Source organism: Carassius carassius, chromosome 49, assembly GCF_963082965.1.
Source record: "Carassius carassius chromosome 49, fCarCar2.1, whole genome shotgun sequence".
NCBI classification, from domain to species: domain Eukaryota; kingdom Metazoa; phylum Chordata; class Actinopteri; order Cypriniformes; family Cyprinidae; genus Carassius; species Carassius carassius.
Window position 1 is genome coordinate 6,152,385 of NC_081803.1, and position 13,080 is coordinate 6,165,464.

The following is a 13,080-nucleotide window of genomic DNA, read 5'->3' on the forward strand; positions in this document are numbered from 1 at the left end:
CTCCAGATCGGGCTGCCTCTGACGTGATGCCCGCAATAGCCAATGAGAGCGAGCAAGCGGCAACTACCGGATGTAAAACCTGGCAGCCACAAACAAACATGCCATGAAAGCAGAGAACATCACCCATATTCCTTTTGTTTTTCACTGTGAAGCAGAACGCATGCCTGGAGAGTCAGCTGACAACATTGATTTTCCTCTATTAGTTTTTTTTCTCTCTCTAGTCAACGTTTGATCTCGCTAGTGTCCGTGAGATCACTTGTCACTGTGAAATCATTCGTACAATCATCAAGTGTGTGGTCTGGTGGAATCATCTAGTGTGTGCTTTCAGAGGATTATAAATCTAAAAATCAGTTGAACTGTCTTGTCTGTGGTCTCCCATGGTTTTTAAAATCGTCTAGTGTGCGGTCAGCCTGAGCCATTTCACTTGAATATTTATATTTATGTCAAAATTTGTCAAATGAAAATGACAAAAAATGCTGGCGGTGGCTGGCATTTTTCTTTAAAGAGTTAAGTATAGTTATTAGTAACTAAAAGATAAGTACTAAACTAGTGCAATTAGCAACAATTGCAGTATATACTGTGCTCCCATAACCCCCCTGAGGTCAGCCAGCCACAAAAGCAGTTATTAGCGATTTTAAAAGCCACCCCCCTTCACAGAGCGTCCGATTAGAGATCGGGCTCCGTCACGCGTGAGCGTGTTCGTGCAGTCACAGTTTTATGCGAGCCGCCAAACACAGAGCCACGATGTCCGACGCTGCTGCTCCAGCAGACAATAACGGGGAGCCTGGATTAAACGGTATGTACAGCCGGAGCACCTCGCTGTATTGTTCTGACATCTATCAGATCTGTTCGAGAAGCCTTATCTTGCCTGTATTGGTGTTTTTGATACGTTTAATTATTTCGTTTAATGTTGTTTTTTTTTTAGTTGCAGCAACATTTCTGCGCCATATAGAGGGCGGGGTTTGCGGGAATAAAATTGCATCATGTTTATTGACAAGCCTTTTTTCCAATGGCTGTTGAGCTTGTGTGCGGAGGCGTGTTTTAAAAAGTGATTGACTTTAATCTAAACCAATAGAGTGGTTATACGTTTTCAGTAGGCTGGCCAATGTAAACAAGGCGAGAACTAGAGCAACTCGAAAATGGAGATTGTGGATGCTTGAAAAACCACATTTTAATTCGTTTAATAAATATGTAACGCTTACATTTGTTTCTCCAGTGTGTTTATGAGAAGTGGCTCAAAGAAAAAGTGTTTTGTTCATATTTGTTTGAGATGTAACATGATATGTGGTAGCAGATAAGGTTGTGTGAACTGCGAGGTTGCAAACAAACTGGTTTCTTCATTGGCTTCTGACCTCTTCGATTTTACTTCTAAATTAGTATTAAATTCGATAAGTAGACGAAAACCCGTTTGAAATGCACTCAAAAATAACTTGCAGCCGAAAAAGTAGCCTATCCATTTAGCCAGACCATAAATAAAGAGTTCATTGTTATCATACAGTATGTGTGAATTTGCTAAAAACAATACCATTTTAAAATCCATATCAGTTAATTTGTCATTAAATGTATCCTACAATTTTCAATTATCTAAATATTAAGACCACAATTTTTCTGCAGTGTCAAACAACTAATATTAATGTACTGCTGAGTGAGCTCACAGCCCCTAATTCAGGACGACACTTCATAAATTCTACTATGATAAAGGATTGAGTCATGAATAGTAATTAGTAGTGATCCAGTAAGCCTTGCTGATTGGCTGGATTATTAGTAAATTGTTTATATTTTATCCTTCTCAATGTACCAAATACATAATCTCCGATTTTGTCATTCGATAATATATCGACAATAAATCATAAATCGGTTAGTCTTGACTGGCAGTATATATACGAATCAGCTCACGTCTGCTCCGCGCTTCCGTCAAATGTTTCCGAACAGAACCGATGCGCGGGACTCGATCAAGAGGACAGAAGAAGCAGTGAAATGTTGCAACCATAGACTTCATATATATTTTTACTATTTAAAATGACTGCTTTCTATTTGAATATATTTAAAAATGTAATTTATTCTTGTGATTTCCGAAATGTTCAGCATCATTTATTTCTCCAGTCTTCAGTGTCACATGATCCTTCAGAAATCATTGTAATATGCTGATTTGCTGCTTAAAAAAAAAAAACGTATTATTATTTTAATTATTATTATTATTATATTGACTTTTTTCAGAATTCTTTAATGAATAGACATTTCAGAAGAACAGAATTTAATAGAAATTCTTAAATATAAATCTTTTGTAACATTATAAATGTCTTTAAAAAATAAATAAAATAAAAATACTACAAATAAATACATAAATATATAATAATAATTCTGACTCCAAGCTTTTGGTATAGTGCATGGATAAAATTACAAAAGCTGATCTAAAAATGCTGATCTTTGGATATTTCTATTCATCAAAAAATCCTGATGTACTCAACTGTTTTAAAATATATATATAATGATAATAATAATAATAACAACAACAAATATGTTTCTTGAACAAATTATTATATAATAATGATTTCTGAGGATCATTTTACACTGAAGTCTGCAGTAATGATGCTGAAAATTCAGCTTCTTGATCACAGAAATCAATTACATTTTAAAATGTATTCAATCAAAGGCAGTGATTTTAAATAGTACAAATATTTCACAATATTACTGCTCTTGCTGTACTTTGGATCACATAAATGCAGGCTTGGTGAGCAGAAGAGACTTCTTTAAAAACATTACAAATTGTACTGTTCAAAAACGGTAGTATATACTTGTATGTAATATAGGTCTATCTATATTAAACTGTTTAAAATATGAATCCGTGATACTAAAATAACACTTATTCATAGCTGCACAATGGCTTTTCACACTGCACATAACCCTGGTTTAAGGCCATTGTATTTCCTCAATGAATTCTGTGGCCAGTTTTTCATTCACTAGATGTTGAAAATGTATCATCAGCTCCACAGTCCAGTTATCTCATAAAACTCTAGTTTCCCACAGATGAGGTAGACCTTGGTCAGATCTCAGTGCAGTGATGTGATGGCCACAGTTTTCTCAGTCACTAGTGAAGAAATTGCCCAGAGAAAGTGAAATGACATCTTAATGTTGGCCAGATTCTTTTAGTGTAACAGATGGGCAAATGTGGGCTCAGCTTATAGTGTTTGTTTAACAATTTGGATGTGTCTGGCGGTGTACAAGACATGATAACTGCTACCTGGAGGACGTGAAGAGACTTTGCCCACAGCCAAAAATCTAACAGGATGAATCTCTCAAAACCAGTCAAGAACACGTCCGGTCATATTTCTTCGAGAAAATCAAAAGAATGGATGGACAAACAGAACGAACACATGCATTTTTAGTTTTTAACTTGCTTTACTTAAAAGCTCTTCTGTATTTGTTCTGAATAAAAAAATGTGATGTGGTAATAAAAACTTAAACGTAAATTATGGCTTTTAAATATAATGTTAATTAACTATAATTACTTTTCTGTTCAGATATATATAAAAAAAATACATGTTACTGATCAATTAGTCTATATATATATATATATATATATATATATTTATATATATATATATATATATATATATATGTGTGTGTGTGTTATATATTTTACTTTTATTATTTCTTAAAGAATTTGCATATGCGCGAGCATATTATTTCTCAGAATTTTCCTTAAAGAAAAATAAAATCTAAATGTAAATTTTTACTTTTTACCAGCAGAGACACTTTAAATTGTTCAAAGTTGACAGTAAATATAATATAATATAAAGTACAATATCAGTTAAATCAATTTAAGCAGCACACCCATTTACAATATTAATTTAATAATAATCAGATTTGCCATCACAGGAATAAATGACATAAAAAAGAGGCTTCCTTAAAAAAAAAAAAAAAAAAATCTTATAGATCCCAAAATGTATTATTTCTACAACAATACAGTATTATATTGAATATGTAATAATAATCATATTTTAAATGACTGAAAATGCCAATATTTGTCTACCACAGATCTTCCTATAACGGAGCCACACAGTGATCACTTTATAGCAGTGATGCTTTAATGTTTCATAATGAGCCTCTGTCATACTATCATCTAATTTTGATCTCTATATATTTCCCGATGACAGCTTAAGTAATGTTCCACTGTTGGCCAGAATGTTCAGCTTGCAGCACTGTTCGTGTCAGTGGATTGAGACAAAGGTCAGTCATCTCTAGCACAGCCGAATTCACACGGACATGTCACATGATCTGTGTTTGCTCAATCCAAGGATGTTATGTTGACCTTCTTTGTCTTCCTCTTTTTTTTTTTCCTGGAAGTGGCTCACGAGGCATTCAGCATTTATACTTAGTTCATGGTTGTTCAGCAGCATGCGCTGGTTAACCCGGAGGTAAACAGAGGACTGACCGTGCAATAACACAGATGTTTCTGATGAGACAGCACAGCAGATGTGGGTGAAAGGGGAACACGGGAATCTTAACCGTGCTCTTCCCTGACTCATGGATGAAAGGAGTCTGTTTGTTTGTGTTGATCAGGCCATGCGCTCAGGGAGTGTGTCCCTGCTCAGACTCACATAGAGCACGCGGCGGTCAGGTCAGGTGTGACTCCTGTAATATCAGTGAGCTTAATAAATCTGAGAGTAAATAGAAGTTAAGCCAGACCACCAACGATTTCTGTCACCGTCCGTCTGTCTCGGTTCATACAGTGGTAGATACAGTGGATGCAAAATCATTTCCAAGTCACATTTCACTCCAAAATCTGATATTTTGTAAATAAAATTATGGGTGCTTTTAATGACTATTCAGATTTATTTGCATGCAGTATGTATGATTTTATTTGATTTCCCCTGTCAGATTGTCTTTACTATAATCCATAAACAACCTGACATTTTGCTTTTGTAAATTATATCAATGTTGATTTTTTTTATGTATATTATTTTGTGTATTACATTAAAAAAAATACAGTAATAAACAGTAATAGTGTGAAATATTACTATTTTATATACTCTTTTCTATTTGAATATATTTAAAAATGTAATTTATTTCTGTGATGCAAAGTTGGATTTTCAGCATCATTATTCCAGTCTTCAGTTTCAGATGTTCCTTCAGAAATCATTCTGATAGGCAGCGTTAATGCTTAATAAAAAAAATCTTAATATTATCAATGTTGAAAACAATTGTTTTGCTTATTATTTTTGTGGAAAGCGTGGTATGCCTTTTTCAGAATGCTTTGATGAATAGAAAGTTTAAAAGAAAAGCATTTATTTGAAATAGAAATCGTTTGTCACCTACATGACTTTTTCAGAGTTTGATCATTTTAGTAGCAAATATTGAAATGATCTGCACTATAAACACTGTGACCTCTGATTAATAAATAAATAAAAAATAACTTTTATTTAAAAATGACAACAATAGGCCCATCCCATAGGACATGTTCTTGCTCTTTGATGTTTGTCCTGCGTCAGGTGGGCGTCTTTGGTCATTACATCATAATATTATTATTTTTATTCATTGTCTTTTATTGTGAGCACCATACAATAAATACTATACACTGATAATAATATATTGCCACTTTTTGTTTTCACAATGTCACAATGGGGGGAAATTTCTTAATGGCTTTATCTTTGAGCAAAGTAGGATTTCTTAATTCCTTTTTTGAATCAAAATATTAGGTTCTGTGTGATTTGGTAAACTAAAAACGTTTTATTAAAAATGTAAAAATAATGAAATGTTATAAGCTTTCATGTATATGCTTTATTGTTTTATGATCTTGTTTAGGGTCATGGGTAGAGCTGGAGATGAACAGAAATGCCGCCTCTCTCTCTTCCTCCAGCCCCTCAGTGCCGCCCCCTCTAGCCCAGGTAGTAGCTGAGGATGTTGGGATTGTGGGGGGGCTTGAACATGTTCCCTCATCATCTTCCATCCACAATGGAGACATGGAAAAAATCCTTTTAGATGCCCAGCATGAATCCAGCCACAGTAACTCCTCATGCGACAGGTAGACACCATATTTAATGTCATATTAATGCCACAAAATAAAAATTCTCTCATTATGCGCTCACCCTAAGTTCACAGCTTGAGTTCAATGACCTCATAGATAATGAGCAGGGCTATAAACATCCATACCAAATCACACGTGCAAACACAGCATAGTTCACACAGAAAATGAAAACTTTGTCGTTCCAAACCTGTATGACTTTCTTTGTACTATGAAACACAAAAGGAGATGTTTAGCATAATGTCCAAGCCGCTTTTTTCCATACAATGAAAGTGATTGGTCATTTATGTTGCCCTAAAAGGACAAAATAGCAACAAATTTTCATAAAATCGTCTGTTGAAGTCAAACAAAAGCATTGTGTGAGGAACAGAATGATATTTAAGCCATTTTAATGACAATTCTTAAAGGGATAATTCAGCTAAAAATTAAAATTACCTCACAATTTACCCTCCCTCAACCCATCCTAGATGTATGTATATGACTTTCTCCTTTCCGACGAAATACATTTGGGAGTTATATTTAAAAATGTTTTGGCTTTTTCAAGCTTTATCATGGCAGTGAATGTGTTGTAATATTAAATAGTCCAATAGAAGTCCAATAAACTGCGTCCATCCATCATAAAAAAGTGCCCCACATGGCTCTGGGGGAACAAAGACATTTTGAAGCGAATCGATGTTCTTTTGTATGCACAAATTTTCATGTTGAAAACTTTATAAACCATAATCTCTAGCTTCTGCTAACTGTTGTAAGCACCTTCACACACAAGAGAGTGGTGTTCCTGTTATGACATAAGCATAGCGCAAGCTCCAGTGAGAAGTGATGACCGCAGATTAACATAACTGCTCACTCCCACAGCCCTCCTCGACCTCACAGTCCTCAGGATGAAGGTCAGATCATTTTCGACGTGGACGTGAGGAGGGACAGTCAGGTACTTCCTCTTGAGAATGTTGTGGATCATCTAATTTATGGAAGGAACTCTGGCTTCTCTTCATTACCTGTCTGAGGTTGTGTTTGGGTGTGTGTCTGTGTCCACTCAGGAGGAAGTGATGGAGAAAACCAGAGATGATGACATCTTAATGAAGGATTCAGAACGCGTGGCAGACTGGTCAAGTAGGCCAGAGAATATTCCGCCTAAGTAAGCACCAGTGAGGACTCGCATACAATGTTAATTAGTATTTGTAACTTTTGCACTTAAAAAAAACAAAAAAAAAAAACAATTATTTAAGATTTAGTACATCCAGTTAACTAAATGAAAATGAGAAATTATGTCTTGACAACTAGCTTGCTAGGTTTGTTGTTGTTTGTTTATTCTTTTCTAGTTATAGTGTTTTTTTTTGTGTTTTTTTTTACTATAATAACCCTTTTGCATACAGATATTTCCACAAGCCATGATCAAGCAGAGATCTTTTTCAAGCATCAGTCATCAGTCAGCTAGTGATCTAATTAATGTTTGTCTAAATAGACAGCATCTTGCCACAAAAATGTGATTTTATATGCGCTACATATGTTGCAACTTTCACTCTCGTACAAGCAGCTAATAGCACTGTGTGTTAATAGTTGATTCAGACATTAGCATGTTGCTTAGCTAACACTTCAAAACAATAATGAACACTCTGTCAAGGTCACTTGTGTGCAGCAAATGAATCTCACTAACCGTCAGCATTAGCATGTCGCTAGGCTAACATTTGAAAACACTAATGAGCACAAAAACACAGACACAAATGCTGAGTCAAATTATGTATGTATTATGCCTTTTAGTAATTTTTACTAAATTGTATCATGATAGGACAGTATGTTGACAGGAAATGAAGTGGGAGAGGAGAGGTGTCCTAACAAGTAATGCATGTAGATAGTGAGCTCACTAGGTTTTGTGATGCACCTATAGTGTTCTGAGTTTTTTTTTTTTTTTTTTTTTTTTTTTTTTTTTCTTCTTCTGGCTGGAGTCAAAGTCTGCAGGCAGTGAGATGCTGTTGTGGTGATGGGTGGGTTTATCTTTCTGACAGGGAGTTTCATTTCCGGCACCCGCGGCGTTCAGTGACTCTCAGCATGAGGAAGTCAGGAGTCATGAAGGAAGGAGGCATCTTCTCTGCTGAGTTCCTCAAAGTGTTCATCCCCTCACTGCTTCTGTCCCACATCCTGGTCCTGGGTCTTGGGTAGATACACCTTAAAACACAAACACACTTGCAACTTGGTGTTGCACAAAGCTAGCAGATTGAAGCTTTCAGATGTTTAGTTATATTTTTTAGTTCGTGGTAAGACTGTCTGTGAGCTGTTTATGGGCGTGCCTAACAGCTAGTTGGTGGTCACCTGTTTGTACACTAAAGGTGCGGCCAAATTTTTTTGGGTGGTAAAATGGGTCCATTTATTTATTGTCAAGAATGTAGCAAGGTATGAAGCACCACTCACACAGAAGTCATTTTCAAAGCAAGCCGTTTCTACTAACTCAAAGCCGTTGTGAAGTCTGCTCTGGGAAATCTTTTACAATTTCAAAATGGCTTGGATTCCTGTTTGCAGAAAATTTGCATAACATCAGTAAATGTTACCGCACCTTAACAGCTTTCATATTACACCACAGAGACCATTCATACACCCCTGATTACGATATAGTTTAACAACAGTGTGATTTTCTGCATATGAAGTGTTTGACACTTTCATTTTCTAAAACAGGGTCTACATTGGGAAAAGACTGACAACTGCCTCTGCAAGCTCCATTTGAACACAGATCTGATCGAGTGCCTCAGGCGTGACACGGGTGGATAAGGGAGAAGGTGGCAGTTTTTATGAAGAAGCCCCTGCTGCCCTTTCTGCTCCTTTAAGTCTTTTCAGCCACCTTTCTTCCCTTTTTTAGTGGTTCCTTTATTTAGCCTTTCCAGGTTGAGAAGCATCAACTTCTCATGTCAGGCCCTTTTTCTTTTCGTTTATAATTTTCTGTATCTCTTTTCCAGTTCTGAATGTTCTAACGCCCCCTTTGAGTTAATTTTGGAAGTTTTTGCTTGAAACCAAATGTGTGCACACTAGCTCTGCACTAGCTAGATTCAGGCAGGGGCTAAAAAGCATCCCGTTTCGGTCCAATCACCTGACCCAACTGTGGGCCACTCACAAGTGATGAAGAATCCCCCTAGTTTTCACCCTCAAAATGGGAACAACCAAAATATATTGAATTTTGAAGTTATTTGAGCATGCCTGAGTGCTAGCTAAGAATTTATTTATTACTACAAATGCTACCAATTTTAGTTATTTTATTAACTTCAAGGGCGGAATGCCAGGGTGATGGACTTGGAAGTGTTTTTAGAAAGATAGTGCTCTCCGTAGACCCCAAACTCTTCTGGTAAAGACAGAAACATAAATAAACATTTATGACTTTACCAAATGCAATTTTATACCAACTTTTTCAAAATCTTTTACACAACTTTTTTAAAATACTTCATCTCATAAACATAGATAAAAACAGTCTGATGGGGTTGATGGATCTCTGAATGAAAAAAGTAATTATTTTATCTGTCCTTGTTTCTATGTGTTTGTTGTGTCGTTTTGTTAGTTTTCTTCACGTACATATCAGGACCTAGTGATTTCTTACTAGGCTTCTACCTACTTTTCAGCGCCACACAGTTTATAATTCGCATTCAGAGCTGAAAGGATCTCGCTGAAAGGATCTTGCACAGCTTTAGTGTTTTGCCATGCAGTAATGGCTGTGTCAGACTTTCTGGAATTTTGTTAAACATTTCCATACTTCCCAGTCTCTTATTGATTTATGTCATTTCAGAGCTGTTAGTTTGAGGACAACTGTGCAAGATAAATTTATATCTCTAATTTATAGGAATAACTCATCAAATAAATAAATAAATGTATATATATTCTGTCATTATTTCCTCAACTTCATGTTATTCCAAAAAAAAAAAAAGAAATCTTTTAGTTGTAGAACACAAAAGAAGATGCTTTGAACAGTGTCTGTTCCGCTCTTTTTCTGATCTATGAAAGTTCATGGAGATAAACTGGAAAAGGGCAGCTTGGATTTCTTTAGAATATCTCCATATACAAAAGGTGGAATAATGATGGCAGAATTTTAATTCTTGTTGTAGCTACTATCCAGGCACACTTACAGTCATAGTGACGCACATTTAGTAAACACCTATATCTCCAGTACAACAGGTGACTTGTGTTTTTCCTGGACATCCCAGCGCCCATCGTTGGGAGCTGAATTTGTGTATTAAACCCTGTAAAAAGTGAATTATCATGAAGTCTAGTAGAGTTTTGCCTCGTTTTTAAGTGTATTTTGGATGTGAACATGTTTTCATTGGTCTTCATTGTCTACCTGAGGATCCACTTCTCCTCGAACACAGCTGCCAAAACTAACTCTTATGAACTTTGTGCCTCATTTCCTTCATATTTGATAAGGCGTCCTGTTATCATTTCCTGTCATTTGTTGTTTTGCATCTTCTTGGTGAGCATAACTTTTGGGAAGTTCCTTATATGCTTTTTTTTAAGTCTGGCAGTCAAGGTACAGTAAACTAGAAGAGAAGGTGCAGATATAAAGGTTTTAGTTCTTTTATTTGTGTTGGCTGTTAGAAAGAAATTCTTCTGAATGTGATGCAATGATGAGATTAATTGTAATTTTATTGATTTGACACACCCTTTTTTCTCCCCTGCTGGAAAAAGTTTTAAAATTAAAAGAACAATCTGCATTTTTTGTTGTTGTTGTGGTTTTGAAATAATGCATTTTATTTGTGTTTGTTTGGTTTCATTATAAATGATATTGTACCACACATACATAGTATTTTTTTTTGTAATATATATATTTTTTTCCCAAAAGGAATTTCTCTCTATCATGATCTAGGGTTTAATAATGGTATTATCATTTATCAATCAACAATATTGTTCCTCTGTGTCATTACCGTTATAGTTGTGGTGTGGACTCTTGTAAATCTTCTAAATTTACAATTTTTAAACTATATTATTACAGTAATCGATCTATTTGTTAACCATTAATCAGAGGTCACTTCCAAACTAAGCTTTATTCAAGCTAACCATTATTGGCTCTCAGAACATTCTGGGAATTCCCAGAACATTCCCTGTTGGTTATCAAGGAAAGTTTTCTTAACATAAATAGAACGTTCCCCTTTAGGTCAGGGGAAAGTTCCCAGAACATTCTCGGTAGGTTCCAGGAACGTTCCCCTAACCTAATGGGAACATTCTATTTACGTTTCAAACCAATAGGGAACGTTCCCAGCACATTCTCCAAACATCTTTACTATATATCCTGGTGTACGTCAGTAATGATCCAGGACTACGGATGCCGGTAGAGTTAAAGTGTTACTCCACCACAAAATGCAAATTTTGTCATTAATCACTTACCTCCATGTCGTTCCAAACCAGTAAAAGTTATGTTCGTCTTCGGATTACAATTTAATTTATTTTGGATGAAAACCGAGAGGCTTGTGAGTTGCGACTGTCCTTTAGACTGCCAAGTAAATTACACTATCAAGGTCCTGAAAGTATGAAAGACGTCATCAGAATACTCCATCTGCCATCAGTGGTTCCACCATAACATTATGAAGCGATAAGAATACTTTTTGTACACAAAGAAAACTAAAATAACAACGTTGTAACTTACTTAAACCTAGTAAGTATAACAACTAAGAAAAGTTACCTAAATATATCAAAGTAAAGTAAACCACTGTATTTTACAATGTATGAATGAATTTTATTCCTTGTTATAGTGTATTGCTAAAGTCTAAGATTACCGATTTCATGAAGACTCTTCACATGTTTATTTCTCTCCTGATTAAACTGCTCTTTGTTTGTCAGGTTGCATACTTAGTTAAAAATCTATCTCTTTCATTTGTCAAATGTATGTTCTTGGTTAGTAGCTTATCTCGGTCTTCTGTGAGGTTGGTGTGTCTCTTCTGTGTAGTTTGTGCTGTTTGTATGGATGTGACTGCAGTCAGCAGCACCAAACACTCTGCAGCTGCTCTGGAGCATCCAGACATTCATCCATTGATTTGTGTGAAATTCTGCACCCCGAGATAAGAGGCTATAATCAGTTCTACCGACACTAAACGCCTAAATTGCCTTTGTGAGTTCATTTGGTTTAACTTAATAGTAACCCAGTTTAGTCTAAAGCGATACACGACTGCCCTCTAGTGGCGCAAATGGGGCATTAAGGGTGTGCCTCATTCTGACTCAACATGGAGTGGAAAACGACATCATCTGCCTTCCGAAATGTTGTGGTATGTGTTTATGGATACAGTTGCCTACAACTAACCCCCCCCCACCCCCCCAACACACACACATTTTGCCCCTGGTAGGTCTCTCAAAGCTTTTAAATAACACTGCAGAAATCAAATGATTGATGAGCCAGCAGTTGCTGCAACCTGCAGGGCGTTTTCATATTGTGCACAGATGAAAATCAGATCAGAATACAGTGGATGGGTTCAATTCAGTGACATCGGCATGAATCTTAATGCATGTTGTTTTGACATGATTAACTGCATCTGCATTTTTATCTAAGTGTGTCATATTCACACAGATAGTATACACCAATATCCGAGGTTAAAGGTAATTTTAAATAATTATGTAGCTTGTCACATGTAGTGACTTTGTTTGTAAATTTCAGTTCTTTTAAATATTTTTTCCCCTTAAAATAATAGGTTATAAAACTGGAGATCCTGTGAGTTTTGTATTTCAGTTTGATTAGTCTATGCCTTCCAGTAACCCATTGCAACCGCATAGGCTGTAGTGGGAGGAGCTGTGGTTGAATTTCCCGTCTTGTGATTGGCTGAAGGCAGGTGTTCTGAGGTACAGTCAATGTATACATTCTTGTGTGTGTGTGTGTTGTGCTCCAAAACAAGACCGTTATCTAAAGCACACAATGTCTCCTGTTAACTAGAGAAGTTGCTTGGAAAGGTCTGTTGATCTTTTGTGGCACAAACTGTTTTTCTCACTTTCTCCCCCTCAATCCAACAGCCTGTAAAGACAGTAGCTAAAGCAGGAACTCTTTTGAGACGGTAAGGGCACATGTTGTTATGGAAACTGAGCTTTTGGAGTTATTATTGTGA

The 13,080-nt window shown here is 36.0% G+C and overlaps 1 protein-coding gene and 1 long non-coding RNA gene across 2 annotated transcripts; both read left to right on the top strand.

The window, feature by feature from the left end:
- Positions 1 to 713: 713 nt before the first annotated feature.
- Positions 714 to 9,264, top strand: LOC132132465 (BCL2/adenovirus E1B 19 kDa protein-interacting protein 3-like). The gene is made up of 6 exons (XM_059544842.1): positions 714 to 796; positions 5,806 to 6,025; positions 6,881 to 6,953; positions 7,063 to 7,160; positions 8,029 to 8,178; positions 8,693 to 9,264. The coding sequence occupies exons 1-6, from the start codon at positions 718 to 720 to the stop codon at positions 8,739 to 8,741; spliced, it is 669 nt and encodes a 222-aa protein (XP_059400825.1). The 5' UTR covers positions 714 to 717; the 3' UTR covers positions 8,742 to 9,264.
- Positions 9,265 to 9,877: 613 nt separating this feature from the next.
- Positions 9,878 to 10,707, top strand: LOC132132182 (uncharacterized). Its single transcript, XR_009429019.1, has 2 exons — positions 9,878 to 10,517; positions 10,560 to 10,707. It is a non-coding gene; the product is annotated as an uncharacterized LOC132132182 (long non-coding RNA).
- The last annotated feature ends 2,373 nt before the right edge of the window (positions 10,708 to 13,080 follow it).

Excerpts from the sequence above, each read along its gene's own strand:
- LOC132132465 (XM_059544842.1), top strand. The coding sequence starts at position 718 with ATGCGAGCCGCCAAACACAGAGCCACGATGTCCGACGCTGCTGCTCCA. Across the intron at positions 6,026-6,880 it reads AGTAACTCCTCATGCGACAG|CCCTCCTCGACCTCACAGTC; the intron begins GTAGACACCATA and ends TCACTCCCACAG. Across the intron at positions 7,161-8,028 it reads CCAGAGAATATTCCGCCTAA|GGAGTTTCATTTCCGGCACC; the intron begins GTAAGCACCAGT and ends TCTTTCTGACAG.